The sequence below is a fragment of the Strix aluco genome, chromosome 9 (assembly GCF_031877795.1).
Source record: "Strix aluco isolate bStrAlu1 chromosome 9, bStrAlu1.hap1, whole genome shotgun sequence".
NCBI classification, from domain to species: Eukaryota; Metazoa; Chordata; class Aves; order Strigiformes; family Strigidae; genus Strix; species Strix aluco.
In genome coordinates, this window is record NC_133939.1 from 26,187,796 (window position 1) to 26,207,432 (window position 19,637).

Sequence of the window (19,637 nt, forward strand, 5' to 3'; positions counted from 1 at the left end):
CAGATTAGATTAATTTCCAGTTCATCAGCTGCATTTATGCTTTGAGGTAACATGCATTCAGAATGAGGCATCTCAAGAATATTTCAGAATCTGCCTGATTCAGCTGGAGTCAATTTAGACAAAAACACAAAGACAAACTTAAATAATCTGTTTTCATTGTAATGCTCACTGATTCAAATGCTTTAATACTGCTTGTCTCCTACTTGCTTACCTCTGCTCACATTTGCCCTTCTTGTAAATGAAAAGAGCTCAGTTTACTGTTCAAATATCACTTTTTGGCTTTTCATCCTTTCACAACCTTCTATTTTTCCTTTTCCTTCTTTCTTTCTTTCATTAGATTCTTAAGTGTCAAGAAAGGTCCAATCCCCTTCTCGTTCATCAACCCACACTACAAACTTTGTATCTGAAAAAGAGAAGAACAATATGGTTACCTGGAGGAAAAGGGTAAAAGCAAACGATCATGTGGAACAGTATTACTGGTGGGTATTCTTGATGCAAAAAACCAGGCACCTTGAAGTCTCCAAAACCCCCTTTTATTCTGTATTAAGACTACATTGTTTGCAGCTGAAATAGACTGCCAGCCACCTGACTTTCACACTGTATGTTATTCTTTTTCAAGAGGAATTTCTTATGAGGGAGGACACTAACACTGTAGTCCTCCAGACCCTTTGATTAGAGTTTTAAATGACTATGTCTACACATCTTTAAATGTCACTTTTTAGTTCAGAAGAACAGTTTGGGAGAAACACAGTAGTTCGCAAAGAAATTACAGACATTACAGAAAGAGAGGAGTAATTTAGGTTCAGAAGAATCAAAGACTGAGGATTTGCCTTTCCTTCCTTCTTGCCCTGTATTTTTTCTGAGCAAATTAATTCCATAGCCCACTGGTGATAGACTGATGTACTTTTGGAAAAAAAAAACCACAAAACCACAAAAAAATGTTTTTTTGTTCTATGTGTTTGCACAACGGATTTTCAACTCTCTGCAGTCAAAATACAGTCAGCAAGAGTGAAGATGCCACCTGCAGTTAAGTTTTGTCTTTAAGTAACGCCTTAGAGGATCTGACCTGGTTTTAGACACACTAACCTTACTGCCTTGCAGGTTGTAAGGGCTGTTCTGTGCCTGCTGACTGTGACCTGGCAGGGCTGTGACAACCTTCTGGTACGTTTTTGAACGATGCCCAGTGCTGGATTTCCTGATGGTTCTCTATATCCTACCTTAACATGATCAGTGATAGAAGTACTACTCTGCCATAGTTGATGCAAATGGTGGTTTAAGGTGTTTCTGATGTTGCACCGAGTGCCCTGTAGGTTGTTCTGCAAAGTAGCTATTCCTAAAAACACAGCTTTGTATGTATATTGTGGTGGATTTCTTAACACCCCTACCTTTAAGTTCATGGCTGTTTTACACCTTTTTTCCTGTAAGTATTCCCAGATGGCAGATGTCCCCTGGCAGCACACTTCAATTGGAGGGTCTGTCACAGGGTTCCCATCACCAAGGACCAGCTCCAGCTGCTGAAGACTGTCCAAATCCTCAGGCAGCTGGGATAGGAGATTGTTCTGAACAAGCAGTTTTTGCAAACCTGAACACACAAAAGCAAACAGCCACAGCACAAAGAACAGGAATGATGTGGAACATTCCTGCGTGCTCCCCGTAAACAGCACATGGATGAGGTGCAAACAATTCAGCCTGTGCATGTAATGAATGTGTGTGTTGAACACAGAGTGTTTAAAATCCAAAGTATCTGCTCCCAAATATAGAAGGATGGGACACAGGCTCTCCTAGCAAAGCTTTTGCTTCACTGGGTGAAGACTATGCACCTGGCTAAATTCAGCTTTCAAAAGTCCTGCCAACTGGCACACCAACAGTGCTAGCAAACTCAGCCACACAGAAGTGCAATGGAAAGTGGGGAAGATGGAAAGACTGGGCTGGGGAGCACCCCCAGAGAGCCAGTTCCACACCACCGCCCTGGAGTCACTGGTGCTTCTCACCTCAGGGGTTCTGCTTCCCGTGGAGCTCTGGGAAACATCTTTTTCCCCAGACCCTGAGGTTGAGGTAGGTCATGGGTGAGGACCTCCTGCCCATGTGGCTTGGGTACAGCGCTTCCCCCAGCCTCCCAGTTCTACCTTTTATCCCATTTGGTTCCTTTCCAATTACAGGATGAGCCCTGAATGATGCACTGCATTCCTTCCTTCCCTTCTCTCCCTCCTTCTTCCAAAATGCTTACTGGTAATTTTGTCCTTGGGACCACAAACACAAAGACTATTTTTCACCTCTATTCAGCACAGAGAGTCTGGGAGCTGTTGAAGGAGACTGTTAGGACAGTCAGGTATTTTCAAGTGGGTCAATGAGCTGATGGCTGTGGGCAGGTAGTTCAGACAATTATTCTCTATATGCAGTTCTTGGAGATTCTGAAAAATATGTGTGCATAGGTTTTAATAAGTAAAGGATTTTTCCTTAGCTTGAAATATAATCAATGTACAGAGAATATCAATAAGTGCAGAAGGTTTATAAACTGAAATACCACTGGCATGACTACTAAACACAAAGAGACAACAGGAGTTTCAAACACTGAGTTTTGATATTATTCTAACAGCCTTGGCATGATGCTGCACACTGTACCCAAAGAAATTAGGAGGACCTTCAGTCCTGCATTTGGGAGCAGCTGAAGCCCACATAAGCACCTTGCTGCAGCAGACGAAGATCTTCTCCCTTCTATTGATCCTACCTGCAATTTGCTGATATCTTCTGGCAGACTTGTGAATTTAATTCCTTTATTTTGTCCTGGGTGTAATCTCTCTAATGATTCCAGGAGAAAGATTTGCTTTGGAAAGATATTGAATTGGTTTTCAGACAGGTTAAGGCATTTCAAATTTCTCAGTTCTTTCACCTCTGCAGGTATCTAGACACACTCATTAAAAAGATACATTATGTCAATTAAGCAGTAATATTTGGGATTTTGTTTTTAGGGGAAAATCGCCAAGAAAGTGCTGGGGAGCTGCATTACTGTTGATGGATGAACACAGAATATTCTGCTCATTAATATAACATTATACCTCACAGTATGGTGGAAATTCTGGCAAAAAAATCCATGTTGTTTCCTCTGCTGGAAAGATTTCTTATGGGGTTAATTTTGTTTCTTAGCAGAAACATTAGTCTGCTTCTTCATTTCCTTTGGATGCACAGTGCAGGGGAGAGTAATTTAAATGGATGAAATCTGAAAGCGATCCTTTTGCATAAATTACTACTTCTGTAAATGTAACCTTCAAGAAGAAAATTGCACAAGTGAAAATCTCCTTGGAAAAAAGCATTGCATGATATAAAAAGGAAGGTGTATTCTGAGCCCTAAAACGAGTATATCCATGAATACTATTACACTTAGAATAACACAGCTGTAGGGTACATCACTGTTCATTATCAAATGAACAGCAAATGTTAACGGTGTTAAAGGCATTAACAATATCACATCCATTTTTAAATTGCCCTCTGCTCTGTTTCAGTTTGTGACATATCAATTCTACGCAAATGCAGCTCTTATTTTCCAGTGCATATAGAAAAAAAGATGCAAAAAGACTGAAGCAATCCCTCCAGTGAGTATTTCACCTTTACAATTCAACACAAAGGTCAGTGTTTCCACATTCTTGCTATTCTCTCCCTGCCTGAATACTCAGATGTCAGTGATAATGAGTAACCCAGGCTCAGGTGCATACCAGGTGGAACATGCCCTCTCTCTGTAGCAGGGAAAGGTGGCACTCAGTTGTAAGGAAGAACTTAGATTTCTGCAAAAGGGAGGTATCAATAAAATAAAAATGAAAACAAAGGAACGTATGCTTCTTGTATCTGATTGTCAGCCAGGGCCAATACTTCCATGTTTTTCACAGTGCATATTCTTTTAAGAATATCATCAAAGCAATTTTCACTCAGATCTAGTATCCTGACACTGATTAATATGGTGAAGGACCCAGGTACTGTGTGCAGTCCAGTGTTCCTCAGATAAACATGGGAAAGGGGCGGCCAGCGGCAGATCTGGTGTGGGGACTTCTCCAGGCTGTTAGCAAACAGTCAGTACTCTCATTTCAGTGAGATTCTACAAACCTGGGGGAAGCTTGTGCAGGAGATTGAGACAGATCCAGCACACCCAGCTTCTGGCAGTGTTGCAGTGTAGGAGGAATGGAGGATAAGTTATTAAAAGCTAAAAATAGCTTAGCTAAATTTGTCAAAAAACCTCCCTCTTCTGGGGTGAGACTGATTCGATTTAGTTCCAGATCTATTATTTCTAAATTAGCAATGTGACAAAGCTCCTTGAGAAAACTTTTGCATCTATTTTTCTGGAGGAAAATTTCCTTGAGTTTTGTCAGGTTCACTATTTCTTTAGGCAGACACTTGAGATTATTGTCAGAAAGGCCAAGCAGTTCAACATGATGGAAGTATTCCCAGATCTGCACTGGGATTTGCTGCAAGTGTGTTTTATAGAGCCTGAGCTGACAAAGGGACTCCAACTTGCTGATAACTGGAAGCAAACTAAAAGAGAGGGGCTTGTTGCTTAAATCTAAGCTCAGAAGACATTTCAGCTCCCCCAGTTCTTCACATATGTCCAGTATGTCATTCTGATCCAAGAATCTTCATGTGCCTCAGGCAATTAATGTTTCTGGGGATACTTACAATCAGGTTCTTTTCCCTGTGCAGCTCTTCCAGATACTCTAGACTTAAGACCCCTGGTGAGATGGTTCACAGTTGCATGTTGGCTAGATCAGTGAAAAATACCCTGTCTGTGACACGTGTAGGAGAAAGACCTTCGTTCTCTGGCACTTCATTCACTGGTATTTCTTGTGCTGTCTGATCATGGTCATCCTCAAAACCAGCAGAGGCAGCTTTGGGGCAATGAGTGCCCCTGCGCTGGCCTCCTGGCTCTGCTGAGACTCAGCCATCTCTGCTCCTTATTTTTAATTTCAGAAGAGAAAAAATTAAAAATCAACAGTACTCAAAGACCTTCCTATGCTAAATAAATACTGGCAGAATTCAGCATTTAGGGACAGGTTCTATCTCAATTGTACCCCTGCAAAAAGCTGCTTGTGTTCATTGAGATCAAATCCTGCAGCACATGCAGCGGGACCATGAGCTTGAATCCCAGCACATCCTGAAGTGCCCCAAGAACCAAATTCAGAGGGTGACCTTGTGAAGTCAGGGGAGCTGGATGAAGCAACTTCCTTGAGTCTAGAAGGCCTATATTTACAAATACTGACTGAGATCTGTCTTCAGCTATGCTAACTGTAAAACTGGAAGAGTCTTAGTGTAAAAAGGTGGCACCTTCTCCTGTAATACTTAGTGGTTCAGAGAGATGCCAGTGAATCTGATATTTGAGAACCCCCAAAGCTGTATTGTTGCTGATAGCAAAAGAGCAAGAGGTGGGAAGGGGTGACTACCTGGCTGACCTCTGATGTCTGAACAGAAGAAACCTTTCAGCTGGCATTGAAGGAACAGTAAGAGAGAAAGTGGAGACTGAGAGGCAACTGTCAGTCGTCTCCCACCTGAAGCCCTTTTCTCTGCTGCCGTAACCACACTGGGAGGAGGTCACGTTTCCAGAGATGGGTGGTTTCCAGGTGCCACCAGGACAAGGAAGAAGAACTGAGTGACCACGGTGGGGAGAGATCTGTGCTGGGCTTCCCAGACTAATTCAGATGTTGTGTGAGGGTATTTTTGTTTTTATTGGCTCTGAGTTCAGTACTTGGGTGTGAGCCCCACTCCTGTGGGACATGAGAGCATGTGATCCCAGCCCACCCCCTCCAGCGTACAGGGCAGTAGTGAAGTCACTAAAAGGATTTATTTGGTGGAAAGGACCAGCACAGGCACCTTTGAAGTAACCGCTAATCCACGTAACCATGGAAATTTTTGCAAAGGCTCCTCGGAGACCATGGGCAGACCACTAAATAAATACTCTGGGTGGGGATGAGCTGCTGAAACTCTGCTTCCCTCCCCACAGACGTGGCCAGGCCTCCACTGTGGGGCGGGCCCAGCACCGCACAGGGGTGGGGTGGTGGTGGGGCCTCCTGCCAGGGCCCTGGGCTGGGCCTGGCTGCATTCCCTGCTCCCTCTTGGTGGAGGGCACGGGACGCCTTCCTTGGAAACGGGCTCCACTACCAAACATTATTGACCTTGGAGCAGCCTGGCTCAGCCGTGGGACACAACTGACCCGTGGGCCGGTTGACACGGGGAGAGGGTGCAGGCGTCGATCGCTCAGGTAGGCCTGCGGAGGTCGGGGGCCCAGCTGCTTTACAGTGAAAAAGGACCTGCCTGGATGAATGTTAATTCTCTGTTAGCACAGATCCTATGTGATGGCAGATCAGAAACACATCCGCAAATCCACATTTTTGCCTCATGCTTTTCCTGTCTGTATCAGTTATTATTGTGTGGCATACCAAGAGTTGTAACCCTTTACAGATCAAGCGCATTTGTATTGTTATGCAGAGCCCAGCACACAGCGCTTGGGTCCATGGTGATGTTGCTAGGCTGCCTTAACGATGCAGTAACACTTTGTTTTGTTTTCCAGCAGTTCATGTCAGTTCATCCAGATCTTCACCAGCACTATGTGCTGGCCTGCCAAAACTTGGGCCGACCTGAACACCCCTTCATTGCTCATGTGCTTGAAGAAGCTGATAAAAATGATAAAATGTAAGGAAATAACAGGCAAGATGTTTCAGATGCTTCTATAAGCCTTAAACAAGATAGCAGGAGAAGGAATTGAATAATGAGAAAGTTTATGTCGTTTCAGGCTTAAACACACATCATATTTAGCATTTACTGCTGAAGTTCTGGTTTAACTCATCTTGACATCATCTTGGCAGAAAGTTTGTAGCTATATATCCTTTCTGGGCAGCTATACAAGCAGTGAAATCAAAAAAAAGTGAAAAATGTACAGGATGGTGCCTTTCTGTCCCTTAAAGAAGCCAAACACATTGTCTAGTCATTCTAACTCCCTTTTGTCTCGCTCCTGTTTAAAAAGCCTCAGCTGCATGCAGCTAGTTTCCAGCTTGTAATGCTTCCTTGAACTGTCTCTGAATCCTGCCAAGGTATTAACCACTCAAACTCTGTCTCATTATGTGGCTAGGTAGGGCTTCCTCTCATGGATGCTCCTGGGGTGAAAGTTTATTGTCCTTTGGAGAGAAAACCTGAGAAAATACAGCATAGGGAAATGGTTTGTATTAGGTTTTGACCCTGACGGCAGTATAGAGTAAATAAAGGAAAGGAAGCAAGTAAAAAGGAGGTGATGAGGTGACCTCCAGGATAGTCGTTATTTCCATCTGCCTTCCCCTCATCTTGGTTCTTCCTGCTTTCTGTGATGTGTGTGAAGCATGGTCTCGAAGCTGTGCAGAATATTGAAAAGGACAGTGCTGAAGTACAGCTTGAATGACATCATCTTTCATGGTGTTTCCAAAAGTAACATGCAGTTAACTGCATGCAAATGCATCCGTGAGGGCAAGCATGGGTACAGTTCTTATCTGGAGAGATAAATAATTTTTCTCTATCATTTTACCTCTCCCCATGTGCTTACATTTTTATGTTACAGCAGATGGACAAAAGGGATCACATTAAAAATAGCTGGAAATAATCATCTAGTGCCTGTGCAGAGAATTACAGGTGATGATCTTCAAGTTCTTGCCTCTGTCTTATGCAATACTGTATTTGTCACAGGTAAGCTTTTTTTGTGTATGTTTGACATCGCTGTGCTAATATAAGAAAACATAAGCAGTCTTGATTTCAGCCTTAGTTCATCTTTATTTCTTTTTGTTTAGAGATCAGTTCAGTGTAGATACACACCTGTCACATTCTTCATCTTTTTCAGGTTTGGATCTTAGGTGTAATGTATTGACCGATGCTGGAGCAAAGCACATGGCAGCATTCCTCCAGGTGCCAAAATTATGTTTATCATTCAGCAACTTGTAATTTATTTGGCTATGACAATATTTATCTGTGGTAAACTGGAGACAAGAATGCGTTGGTTTGGCAAAATTCTGTTAATTTTGACTTTCACATCCAAATCCATGCCACCAGAATCTCAGATTGTATTCTCTGGGGAGATTTTAAATTTCTGGTAGAAATCCGTTGGACATTTGGCTAAGATGTCATGAAGAAAGAATGGAATAAGCTGTGGGGCTTTTGGGCTTACAGTTCAGTTTAACAAAGGAGGTAATGGTAGTGTCAAGTGTGCCAGGGCCTTTGTTTTAGATACTTTATCATCTGTGTTAGTCTTTTTGTAGGTCTAAATATAGGAGACTTTAATGCTGCCTTTCTGTCATTGTAAGCACCAGAATACAGATGGCAAATGGTGAGTTGCCACTCAGTGCCTGTGTTCCTGGAGCTCAGGGAGGGCCATTAAATTCACAAAATGCCTGAAGGTCTGCATCTGAACTTGCCCACCTGCCTCGTTTGGTCATGCTGAGCACACGGGTTCCTAGGTGGTTTCTGTAAGCCCCATGAGGACCTACACACTACATGTTATTCTGCTTTTCCATCATCATCTGATATACTTTGGCATTCTTTAACTACTTCTCCAAATCAGGCGCTGCCTGAAATGCGTGAAGGACAGAAGTTTTAAGTACGCATATGACACATTTCCTTTTTGAAAAATAGTCTGGAAAAAAGGCTCATTGCTTTCTGATTTGTTTGTTCCTAAGGAAAACTCCACTCTGCGGTACCTTAACCTGATGTTTAATGATATTGGCATAAGTGGAGCAGAGCTGATAGCAGGAGCACTCCATGTGAGTATTTGTCTGGGAGATTTAGACAATGGTATCTAATCTGATATTTTTGCTTTTGATGAACAGTACTAGCTGTCCTGCCAACATCAGAGCTGACTGAAAGGGCCCTCTGTCTTCAGTCCATTCAGCATTTTGCTGTATCACAGGGATTGCTTGTTTTCCCAAGGCAGACTTCAGAAATCAGATTTCACACAAGAGAAAGTTGCCCTGTGCTGCCATTAACACTTAATTATCACATCTATCACAGCTGGATTTTTCTGTGTGAAAAATGCTATGCTGTGCTATAGGATATATAATGTCAGCAGTTTTTTCCCTTTTTTTTCTTAAATTGTATTAAATTTGCCTGTGCCTTGATGTCAATGTTTGTCTTGATTCAAGATGTCTGAGATATGTTTTGAAAACTTTGCCTTACAGCAGCAGCATAAAAACATGTTTGTTATTTTTAATGTGGTTTCCCAAGGAAATGAGGCTTGTGTGTAAGATTTGTTGTGTTTGTGAAACGAGACTCATGTGAGCTCTTTCTTCCTCCTTCATAGTCTTTGAACTCAGAACTGATTTCAACTAGATTTGACAGGCCTCCAGCACGCTATGGTTGTACAGTAGATTGTACAACACTGGGCTTGCAAACAACCCCCAGAGCTATTTGTGCAGCCCCGTGGCAGCGTTTGCTGGGTTTGCTGAGCAGGCGGGTGGCAGGATCTGGGGGTGAAGGGGGTGTGTTATTGAGGGAAAGAGAGGGAAGGAGGTACTGTGCTGTAGTGAGGTACTGCGGTGGGGGAAGGGGTGCTGGGGTCATGTGGAAGACATAAAAGCAGTATGAAACCAAGCTTTATTAGTTCTGTTGCTCACCGAACTACTTGTTCTGAAATCTCTTAATCATAATCTCTGGTAATGAGTGATTACGGTGGTACTGAAGAATTAAAAATACAAAACTACTCCGCATTGCATTTAGGGCTTTAACAGTCAAATAGCTATTTCATATCCATTGAAATTCTGTGGAGGGGAAGGGGGAAGATGCTGACTTTTCTAGATCTCTGATCAGAACTTTATATTGCCAGTGAAGTCTCCAGTCCATTAAAGACTTACGCACTGCTTTGACTCTGTACCAGGTAGCCCTAGTGAGGGCGACTGGCTTCACTGAGCTTTGATTTGCCATGTGATTTCAAAGACTAAAAAAAATAAAGAAAATTATATTATTGTTTAAAATATACTTACTAGATTTAAATCAGTTTTGATATAACTTGTATTTCAGCTGTCAATTTAGGCAGAAATATCTGCCTGGATTATTTACATGAGTGTGAAATTTGTGAACTAACTTGGGAGAAACAAAAGTTTTAAAATTTTGCTTCTGGACTCTGATGCATTTAATTCCAGTGAAGGGAGCCTGAGCCAGTGTCGAGGTTTGAGCCCAGAGAGCAACTGAGCACCACGCAGATGCTCACTCACCCCTCCCCCCTCAGGAATGTGAAGGACAAAAATTAAAGCAAAAGGCTCAAGAATTGAGATAAGAACAAGGAGGGATGATTCACCTGTTATGGTCATGGCCAAAAGACACACTTGTGAGGGGAAGAAAAAGATCATCAGTTTAATTCAAATACTAACAACAACAACACTTAAGAAACAGAGTAGGACAGTGAGAAGTATAACCACATCTTAAAAACACCTTCCCCCCACCCCTCCCTTCTTCCCAGGCTCAGCTTTGCTCCCGATTACCTCCTCCCCCACCAGCGGCGCAGGGGGTCAGGGAATGGCAGTTACGGTCAGTCCCCCTGCTCCTTCCTCCTCAGGGGAGGACTCCTCACACTCTTCACCTGCTCCAGCGTGGGGTCCCTCTCACAGGAGACAGTCCTCCATGAATTTTCTCTGATGTGAGTCCTTCCCACGGGCTGTATCCCTTCCCGAGCTGCTCCAGCGTGGGTCCTTCCCACATGTTGCAGTCCTCCCAGCCCCAAACTACATCAGCGTGGGCTTCCCGTGGAGTCCCGGCCTTCTTCGGGTGCAGCTCCTTGCTCCGGCGTGGGGTCCTCCATGGGCTGCAGGTCGGCATCTGTTCCACCAGTAACCTCCATGGGTGCAGGGCACAGCCTGCCCTCTCCCCACAAGTCTCTACTCCTCCCCCCTCTTCCTCCTTTCTTCCACTGACCTCAGAGTTTGCAGAGGTGTCTTCCTCACAACTCCAATTCCTCCTCCCAGGTTCTCCTTCTCTTTATCATAGAGGTGCAGCCACTGTCGCCAATTGGCTCGGCCTTGGCCAGAGGTAGGTCCGACTTGGAGCCGGGGGAGCTTCGAGAAGCTTCTCACAGAGGCCACCCTGTAGCCCCCTCCCCTGCTACCAAAACCTCACCACACACACAAACCCAGCACAGCCACCTGCTCAGTCAGTGTTATCACTTAGACACAATTCTGGAGGCTTTTGTCTTTGTGTGACAACAAGCAGGATTTGCAGGAAAAAGGACAGTGTTGTTTTTCAGGCCATTTAAAAGGAATTGATATTTTTTAAATTATTATTTTGTCTAGACGAATGAAACTCTTGTGTATTTGAGAATGACTGGAAACAAAATAGGAAACAAAGGTGGAATGTCCTTTGCTTCAATGCTAGAAATTAATTCAACCTTAGAGAAGCTGGATCTTGGAGACTGTGATATGGTGAGTAATCCAGTAACATTATCAGCAATGACATAAGTCTTTCAAGGGTGTTACAAAGGTACTACAGTACTTAATTAGGGGAAAATACCATCTGTTGTCATTGATTTTACATTTTGTGATAGCAAGAAGTAATACGATATATAGTATTGCAATGCATACTTGGAAAGGCATGTTGCATAAAAGACCTGTGAAGTCATAACTGATGATATATTAGAGCCACCGTGTCCCTGGGATTCAGGTACTTGGCTTTTGCATTTTCCAAGGTTTGTTTCTGCTGTTAACTTTTTGTTATGCTGTTGAAGTAAGCCCTGTGTAATTTATGTTGCAGAAAGGACTTCTTATTCCCTGGAGGTTCTTTTCCTTCTAAAGTGTGCAGTGCTAGTACCTGAAAGTCACCCAGTCCCATAGCTCTCTTGCTCCTAGCAGAGCTGGATCTATAAAGGACATAGTCACAACAGTGCGGAATTGAGTAGAAAAGCACCCAATTTGGTCTTAGATAACCTGCCGCCTCCTAGAGTCAGGTGCTGAGGCCTCTTCCACAGTGCACAGGGGAAGTCAGGAGGGTAGAAACAGGCACTAAGCAGGGCGCTTCCCACTCTAGCCAGTAAAAGCCTGCAGATGGCTTTTAAAAACCTGTGGGGTACAGCAGGAGGTAGCAATTGGGGCTGTGACCCTTCTCCCAGTGCAAGGTCCCGGCACCTGACTGATGGTGTGTCCTTGTGTGATCACTTTAGAGGGGCTGGAAGGTGGAAGTGGTTCTTCTCCCTGCCTGGGAGAATTTGGTCCTGTATCTTGCTCTCCTGGAGAATGCTCTAACCAAGCTAGAAGTGAAATTAAGATGTCCCACTCAGCCTTCCTGTTAAGGGTGTTCATCTTTTCAGGTGATAATGAGGTGTATGTTGGGCAGACGAGTAAGTTTGGCTGTAACCTAACAGTTACGACTGTTACCTGGAGGCAGGGGGAGAGCTGGGGTCAGATTAAAAGGTTATTGTATTTGTTTCCTGGAATTACAGAATATGCTTCTAAACTAGAAGGGGGAATACATCTCAGAAACTGTGAAGGGTGTTATGAAAACATGAACAAGGAGAGTGTAGCCAGTGTAGGGTTTATCTGAAAGCTTAATATATTTATGCTTGATAGGGAATTGATAGAAAACTGATTTAAAATGAAATAGCTTTGGATGTAGACCAGCGTAATTGGAAAATAATGTAAATATAAATTAGTGAGCAAATGAGAAAGAAATACAAAAATCTGAACTGGCCTGTATCCTAGACTCTCACTACTCTGTACCACATTAATTCACATTTAGTATGAATTTACCTAGTGGATAAATGTTATCTAAGACTTTTACCAAAAACCTTAGGGAACACACACACAAGCTGATTTGAATTCATAAATTAGGAAAACCAAAATACAGGATCAATTAAATGGACAAGTATCAAGCATTATTCTTGCCTTTTATTTTCTGAGTTGCCAGATTTCCTGGTTGTTCGTACTACTTAGTCTAATTCCACCCTGTTATTCCACGGGGAGTTGGCATGGTATTACCAGAAAATACATCGTGTCTGCAAGCTCTTGCACTTGCATCTCTCCAGGGTACATGGAGGCGGAAATAATAGTATTTCTAATCTGAGCCCATTTGATGGTTTTGATCTTCTGACAATCAATTCTAAGAAGTCATGGTAATTCGGTAGCTTGATCTATACATTGAACAGGTTTCTCTAAAGAGTTTATTTATTTTCATTTCCAGGGTATGCAGTGTCTAATAGCAATAGCAACAGCCCTGACTCACAACAAATCAGTCAAAGCAATAAACCTAAATCGTCCTTTACTGTACAGCCAAGAGGTATGTAATAGACTGTGGTGTCAGCTCAGTCAAAGAGGGAAGCATAAGTAAGTCAGTACTGATGTATTTATGTATTTTTTTAGACTGGATATTAGGAAGTATTTCTTTCCAGAAGGGGTTGTTGGGCATTGGAATGGGCTGCCCAGGGCAGTGGTGGAGTCCCCATCCCTGGAGGGGTTTAAGAGTCGAGTTGACATAGAGCTTAAGGGTCTGGCGGAGTTGAGAACAGTCAATGTTAGGTTAATGGTTGGACTGGATGATCTTCAAGGTCTTTTCCAAGCTAGATGACTCTGTGATTCTATGGACATCTGAGCTACACGGCTCTCTGGGTTTCCTTACAAAGTGGAGTAAATGGTTGCAGAAATATTCTTTTTCTCTTTCTGTGCCAAGTTTTGTGCAGTCACAGGCTGCCCCTGTTTAACTAGAAGGCTATTTAAAAAAAAAATTTCTTTCTTGGTACATATGCATTTGTTAAATAATGGGCTAATGGAGAGGGCTTGGTGTTGGAGAACCAAGTATTCCTTCTGCTGTTACAGGATGGAGAGTTTCATGCATTGTTCAGCAAACTGAGGGAGAAATGTTGTTTAGTAGGAAATGAGGGGAAGAACAAAAGTCTGTTTATCTGAGCAGTGCAGTCCATGGGCAATTGCCAGAGCCCGCAGCCTGAAGAAGAAAGGCACACTTCAACAATAAGCCATATTCACTGGGCTGGGTGGTTTTGTTGTTTCACTGTGTGAACTTGAAGCATGAATTTAACAAGTGAATGAACCTCATCAATGTAAAACCTATGACACATTTGTTAGCCAAAGCAAAGACACAAACCCTCCAAAACAGCACTGAAAAGACAATCTGCAAGGCAGTATTTGCTGGGGGCAGCACCACGGGCCACTGGGTGTGTAGAGGCGCAGGGAGCTGGGGGGCTTTCGCTGGCAGGCACACAGCTTCTGTGCCCGGCTGGTCCTGCTGAAGTCTTGGCTACCCAGCTGGTTGTGCTGGTGGTTTCACCAGACTGGTGGCGGTTGTCAGGTGTCAGTGGTAGGCACAGTATTGTCCCGATGGCAGGATGGTGAATCAAACTGTCACGAAGGCCCAAAGGTGAATTTAACAGTTTAAACAGATTGTAGTTGTTTCTTCTTCTACTCAGAGAGGGCTTGATCTGCCTAGACCTGGTTTTAGAAGTCAACTTAAACTACTGCTACTGAAATTATAGGCCAGTAAGGGCCTGCTCAGTATCTGTGGGAGACTCTGTTTGCCATTGTTGCCACCTTCAACTCTATCATTTTCGGAAGCCTCTGGGGTTGTTGCCTTATATTTGACTCACTCCAATATTTTCTTAACTAAATGTGACAACTTCAGAATGAACTTACTTTGTCTTACAGTGACAGGACATATTTTTCCCATAGCAATCCTCTTTATGAAATAATAGATTAGCATCATGACAAAATACTTCTAATGTTAGTGAAGACTGACTCAAACATTCATTTTTTTAAGAGCAATGACTGGAAGAAAAACTGATTAGACATAATGATTCAAATATTGATGCTCCTGATATGTGCATGGATGTATACAGTACTGTAAATCTGCAAATATCTTTCTGGTATTTTTCATTTTTTTTATTTTCAGCTTTTTTATAATATATTGTTTCCTGGCTATTTTTAATGCAATATACAAAATAGGACACTACTGACAACCAAATCTTGCTGTTAGTTGTGCATCTCCCTTTTACTGAAGGAAGACCATATCTTACCCTAAAGTACAGCTTAATAAACCTGAGTGTATGTTTTTAGGAAGAGACCACAGTCCATGTTGCTCTGATGTTGAAAAGTAACTCTTCTCTTGTGGAATTACACTTGTGCAAGCACGAAATGAAAAACTTTGGAGTAGAGCGACTGTGTGAGGCATTGTATGAAAACTCCAGCCTGCGATACCTTGATCTTAGCTGGTAAGAGTTATTAAGTGACACAGCCCTAACATTACAAACTCATTTTCTTAGTGCCTTTTTCAAAAAAGTGTGTGCATCTCTTTCAGTAATAAAATAACCCACGATGGCGTAAAATTTTTGGGAGAACTACTAAAACGGAACCAAACCCTGGAAATTCTAGATCTTAATGCAAACCGAATAGAAGATGATGGAGCCAATTACCTGAGTGAAGCCTTGGCTTTGTACAACAGGACTCTTACGGCGTTAGTATTTACACAACCTCCCCAGAGACTGCAGGCATAACGACTCAGAGTATAGGAAACTCGGATTTTTGTTCAATGGCTGAACTGACATCAAAACTGTGTGCTTTGACGTTGATCAAAATAGAAAAGTCGGGAAGTTCCAAACTTTGTTGTCCATTTTTTCCTTCTCGGGGAGGGGGGAAATGTGAGTGACAGATCAGGTGGGATTGCTTTGCTAAGCATAGGTGTCTCCTGCCGTGGGAGATGCCCCAAGACCTGTGCTAATGCCTCGTGTTCACCTTCCCACACCACCAGCCCTACTCAAAACTCATTTTATCCCCTTTTTCTCCTACGTCCTTTTCTCCATCTTGTATCCATTGCTGTGTGGCCTGACATATGCTTATTCTTCTATTTCAGGTTTTTTTGGGGTCGGTGCTTAGATCAGTTTTGTAGTGGTTCATCTTAAATGCAATTCACAGCTTTTACAGTCATTCTAAGGGGGTATTTGGGGGAGAAGCAATCAGTTCATCTGTTCTTTCTGCATCTTTAAAGCACCCGTCCCTGTGGTGCAGAAACGAAAACAAACAGCTGTACGTTTTCAGAATTCTAAGATAATCAGATTCCATGCAGGGATAAGGCACTCCATTTGTTGATTCTGAGCTTCAACACTTAAGAAAATCCTCCATTTAAGTTAGCTTTCAGGTGAACCCAAAAGAGCTGTAATCAGGGTGTATTTTGTAGCCCACATTAAACCATGCACTGCCAGAATGTACAAGCTGATCAAAGGTGTTACCTGAAGCCATTAGTTTTAAGTAGCAGACTGAGGAGGTGGCGGCTGCTAGGTGCCTCTGAAAGCCTTCCAGGTTCACTAATATAAAAATAACTGCCAGTCCACAAAGATCAAAGCTTAGCCTGGATAAATGCCAAGGCTTGGGCTTCAAAGCAGACTGGAGATGAGACTTGGCCACCATGCAGTAAGTCACTGACACTGAAGAATCAAATAGTGAACAACCTGGCTGCACGAGTCTTGGAAATGCCTTGAGAAATAGCACAAGTCCATAGTCCAAACTGCCTTTAGCAGCCTGAAAAAGATTTTATGGTAGGGCTGACCTTGATATAAATATTATTAATAACAAATATAAAATTTCAATTTACATATATGATATATATGTAATGATAAAATGTAAAATAATAATAAATCATAGTTAAACTCTTAGTTTTAACTAAGAGATGGGAATTCCGTGGTTTGGCACAGATTTGCATAACTATTTTCTCTGTTTATTAGGTTGTCAGTAGTTAGCAACAATATAAGTGGCAAAGGACTTGTAGCTCTTTCGAGTGCAATGAAAACAAACATAGAACTTTCCTACATTTACATCTGGGGGAACAAATTTGATGAAGCCACTTGTGTGGTAAGTGGTTGCTTCTGAACTCTTCTAAGAGGGTTTTGTTTGTTCCAATTTGTTTTTACAGTCATTTGGAAGACTACAGCAATTAGTGAACAAGATACTTGATTTACCATGGGGATTTTTAAATAATTATAATATGGTGGTGCTCTAATGAGACTTGGACATCAGCATACTGAAATGATCAAGTACTCTCCCATTGTGTGTCATCTTCTAGAGCCTTCACTGCAGTCAAAATGGAGTATTATATGTCATATTCTTGGTTTTATTAATTTCAGGCATTTTCAGAATTGATTCAGATGGGTCGCTTGAAACCTAATTGTACAGACGTGGAGCCGTATGAAGTGGATGGGCACGTTTACCTCGCTGAGCTCTCCCATGGCCTTCAGAAGCATTACTACTGGACACCAAGTTGTGGGGAGGAGACAAACCGAGATGCTAATGCCAGCCTGGCAATTACAGCTGTTTCAGAATACTGAGTGAGGTAGCAGCTTGAGCTTTTCCTATCTGGTTTCTAGTAAAATAGATTGTATCAGTATCAGACTTGCTGCATATTCTTTCTTCAGGGTCTTTAGTCTAGAAGGAATCTAAAACTGCTTGAAATGGCATTAAAGTATCAAGCCACTGACTTAAAATTTATTGCTAAATAATGCCCACTCTATTAAGAGCCTATTAATATGGAAATGTATTAATTTTGCTGCAGTTTTTTCTATTGCACACTATCTCCTTCGCCTTACCCTGATGAGCTGTAGTTCCAGGGTTCCTAGGGGATACATTTAGTGAAATAACATGCCCAGAGGAAAACATTTTCACCACAGCACAGTGCACTAGGAGTGACGTGAGGCACTCTCAGCACTAATGGGGAGTAAAACACTGACCAGAGGCACGTGAAGAATTTAGACTGCAGCAGTGCAGACGCATGACTCGAACTCCTGGCAGCTGAACTACTCCGCTCTATTTAGGATGCCTTCTCAGATCAGGATTTTTATCAAGTGCTTCGTATTAAAAAAAGGGGCTGGATCAGAGCATCCGCAGAGCCATGGATGGAGTATCACGACCACGGGTCCTCTCCCGCAGGGCTGCTGCGGAGGAAGAGCTGTCGCCGCCCTTCCTGGGCTGGGTCGCTGCAGTCAGGTGTCGAGGTAGCAGGGAGCCCACAGGTAACGCCCCTGGAGTACAGCCAGGCAGATCCAACCGACAAAAACACACCCAGGACAGCCGCTGGGCAGCAGCTTTGCTTGACAGCAAATCAGATATGCTGTAGAACAAGATTCTTGCTGAAACCAGGAGGTTTGGAGAAATCCACTTGTTGCTACTGTGCTCTATATACTCTCTTCCTTTTACTTAGTAATTACAGGCTTTTGATCTTTTTCCAAGGGTAGCTTTATTTTTAAAACCTCATTAAATGAACTTAAGCCACTGTAACGCTGGAACTTTAAAGCTGGTGAACCTCAGATATAAATGGTATTTTGATTAACTTACAGCATATACTTGTTTCCTGTACTACAAATGAAAAACACCACCAAACTTGGTGTCGTTATTTCTTCCTGTCTCTTGAAAACTGTTTGAAAAGATTTCTATCATTATAGCCATGTGGCAACTCCTACGCATGAATAAGACAACATATGCATATAACGGTAGCTAAAACACTGTTTAATGGTTTAGATACAGACTTAGTAGAAGTTTGGGAATCACTCAGCTTGTTTCCTTTTTCCACCCTCTCTGCTCATACCCGTAGCAGTGACTAGAGAAAAAAAGGCACCAAACAGGACAGCGGAGGTTTGCTCAAAGGCTTTCACTAGTGCAATCTTCTGCCTGTCTAAATGTACCTGTTAAAAATTCATATAAAGTAACAGAATAATCTGTGAATGTATGTGCATGCAGGCAAAAGACCTACAAGACTGAAGTATGAGGGCAAAAAGAAAGTAATTTCAGCAATAATACCCAAGCAGCAGTGATGTAACTGCTGCTGTTCTGATTCTGTATTACCACAGTGGTAATGTAGAAACAGGGAGATGTATGGATACCCCTTACCAAGCTGAAATGACCAAGGTGGTACTGACAGCTGGCATACGTGGAGGGTTTGTGTTGTTTGGCTTTTTTTTTTTCTCATTCCCCCCACCGCCAAACACAAATTAGTCAGGCTCTGTTGCTCCAAAAAGCATTTAGTATCATAAGAGGACTTAGAGGTAAGCCCAGAGAGCAGGAATGTTTGTTCTACACCTTAACCTGTCATCATCTTGTTAAGTGCAGAGTCCATACCTCACACTGTAAAAACCCTAGTCTAGAGAGGAGCTTGTATTTTCACTGTTGTTAAACAGGAAGAACAGAGCAATGAGAACAAAAGTTGAGGATACGCTGAACAAGATTGTCTGAGAAGAATCTGCATGCTGTGAAAATTCCCAAATTTCTAATTATTAGCTAAGCCTGTATGATCAAAGTTGGTATTCTTCTGAGTGTTGCTGCTCTGGAGCATTGCAGGTTATACTCTGATAGTCTCAAGAGAGCACTCTCAGTACTGAGACACTGATGATAGAATTTTTTGCCAGAAAGATCACCACAAGATTCAGACTGGAGTATATTTTTTCCATATATCTTCTTCTTCTCTTGTCCTGTTCAGGCTAATTGCATTGCCCAAATGAAGTCTTAATTTACTTGCATGAATGACATTCAGTAATCTGCTGTGGTAACAAGGAATCAAATCTACCACGTCAGTCCCAACTCTACCAACAGCAGTATTTTATTTTTAGATGTGGTAAGATGACAACATCATACACAAAATATAACAGGATAAATGGCATCTACTTTCAAAAGTGCTAG

At 42.4% G+C, this 19,637-nt stretch overlaps 2 protein-coding genes across 4 annotated transcripts; one reads left to right on the forward strand and one right to left on the reverse strand.

Annotated features, from left to right (window-relative positions):
• Positions 1-341: 341 nt before the first annotated feature.
• On the reverse strand, positions 342-6,449 carry LRRIQ4 (leucine rich repeats and IQ motif containing 4). Its single transcript, XM_074833272.1, is given in 9 exon segments — positions 342-431; positions 1,386-1,689; positions 2,287-2,411; positions 2,729-2,902; positions 3,832-4,063; positions 4,065-4,112; positions 4,114-4,620; positions 4,622-4,871; positions 6,437-6,449. Coding segments are annotated over 9 exon segments (1,743 nt in total).
• LRRC34 (leucine rich repeat containing 34) lies at positions 6,095-17,622 on the forward strand. Of its 3 annotated transcripts, none has more exons than XM_074834605.1 (11): positions 6,095-6,238; positions 6,548-6,669; positions 7,565-7,689; positions 7,841-7,905; positions 8,673-8,756; positions 11,274-11,402; positions 13,153-13,248; positions 15,036-15,190; positions 15,277-15,432; positions 16,697-16,823; positions 17,096-17,622. In XM_074834605.1, the coding sequence occupies exons 2-11, from the start codon at positions 6,554-6,556 to the stop codon at positions 17,294-17,296; spliced, it is 1,254 nt and encodes a 417-aa protein (XP_074690706.1). In that variant the 5' UTR covers positions 6,095-6,238; positions 6,548-6,553; the 3' UTR covers positions 17,297-17,622. The 3 variants fall into 3 exon arrangements, with proteins under 3 accessions (XP_074690706.1, XP_074690707.1, XP_074690705.1); XM_074834606.1 differs by having other exon boundaries at positions 7,568-7,689; XM_074834604.1 differs by having other exon boundaries at positions 6,102-6,238; positions 6,551-6,669.
• Positions 17,623-19,637: the final 2,015 nt, after the last annotated feature.

What these genes read in the sequence shown, in the direction of transcription:
- LRRC34 (XM_074834605.1), top strand. Translation starts at nt 6,554, where the DNA reads ATGTCAGTTCATCCAGATCTTCACCAGCACTATGTGCTGGCCTGCCAA. An exon ending in CAATACTGTATTTGTCACAG is followed by an intron (nt 7,690 to 7,840) that starts GTAAGCTTTTTT and finishes CATCTTTTTCAG; the next exon opens with GTTTGGATCTTAGGTGTAAT. An exon ending in TTGATGAAGCCACTTGTGTG is followed by an intron (nt 16,824 to 17,095) that starts GTAAGTGGTTGC and finishes TATTAATTTCAG; the next exon opens with GCATTTTCAGAATTGATTCA.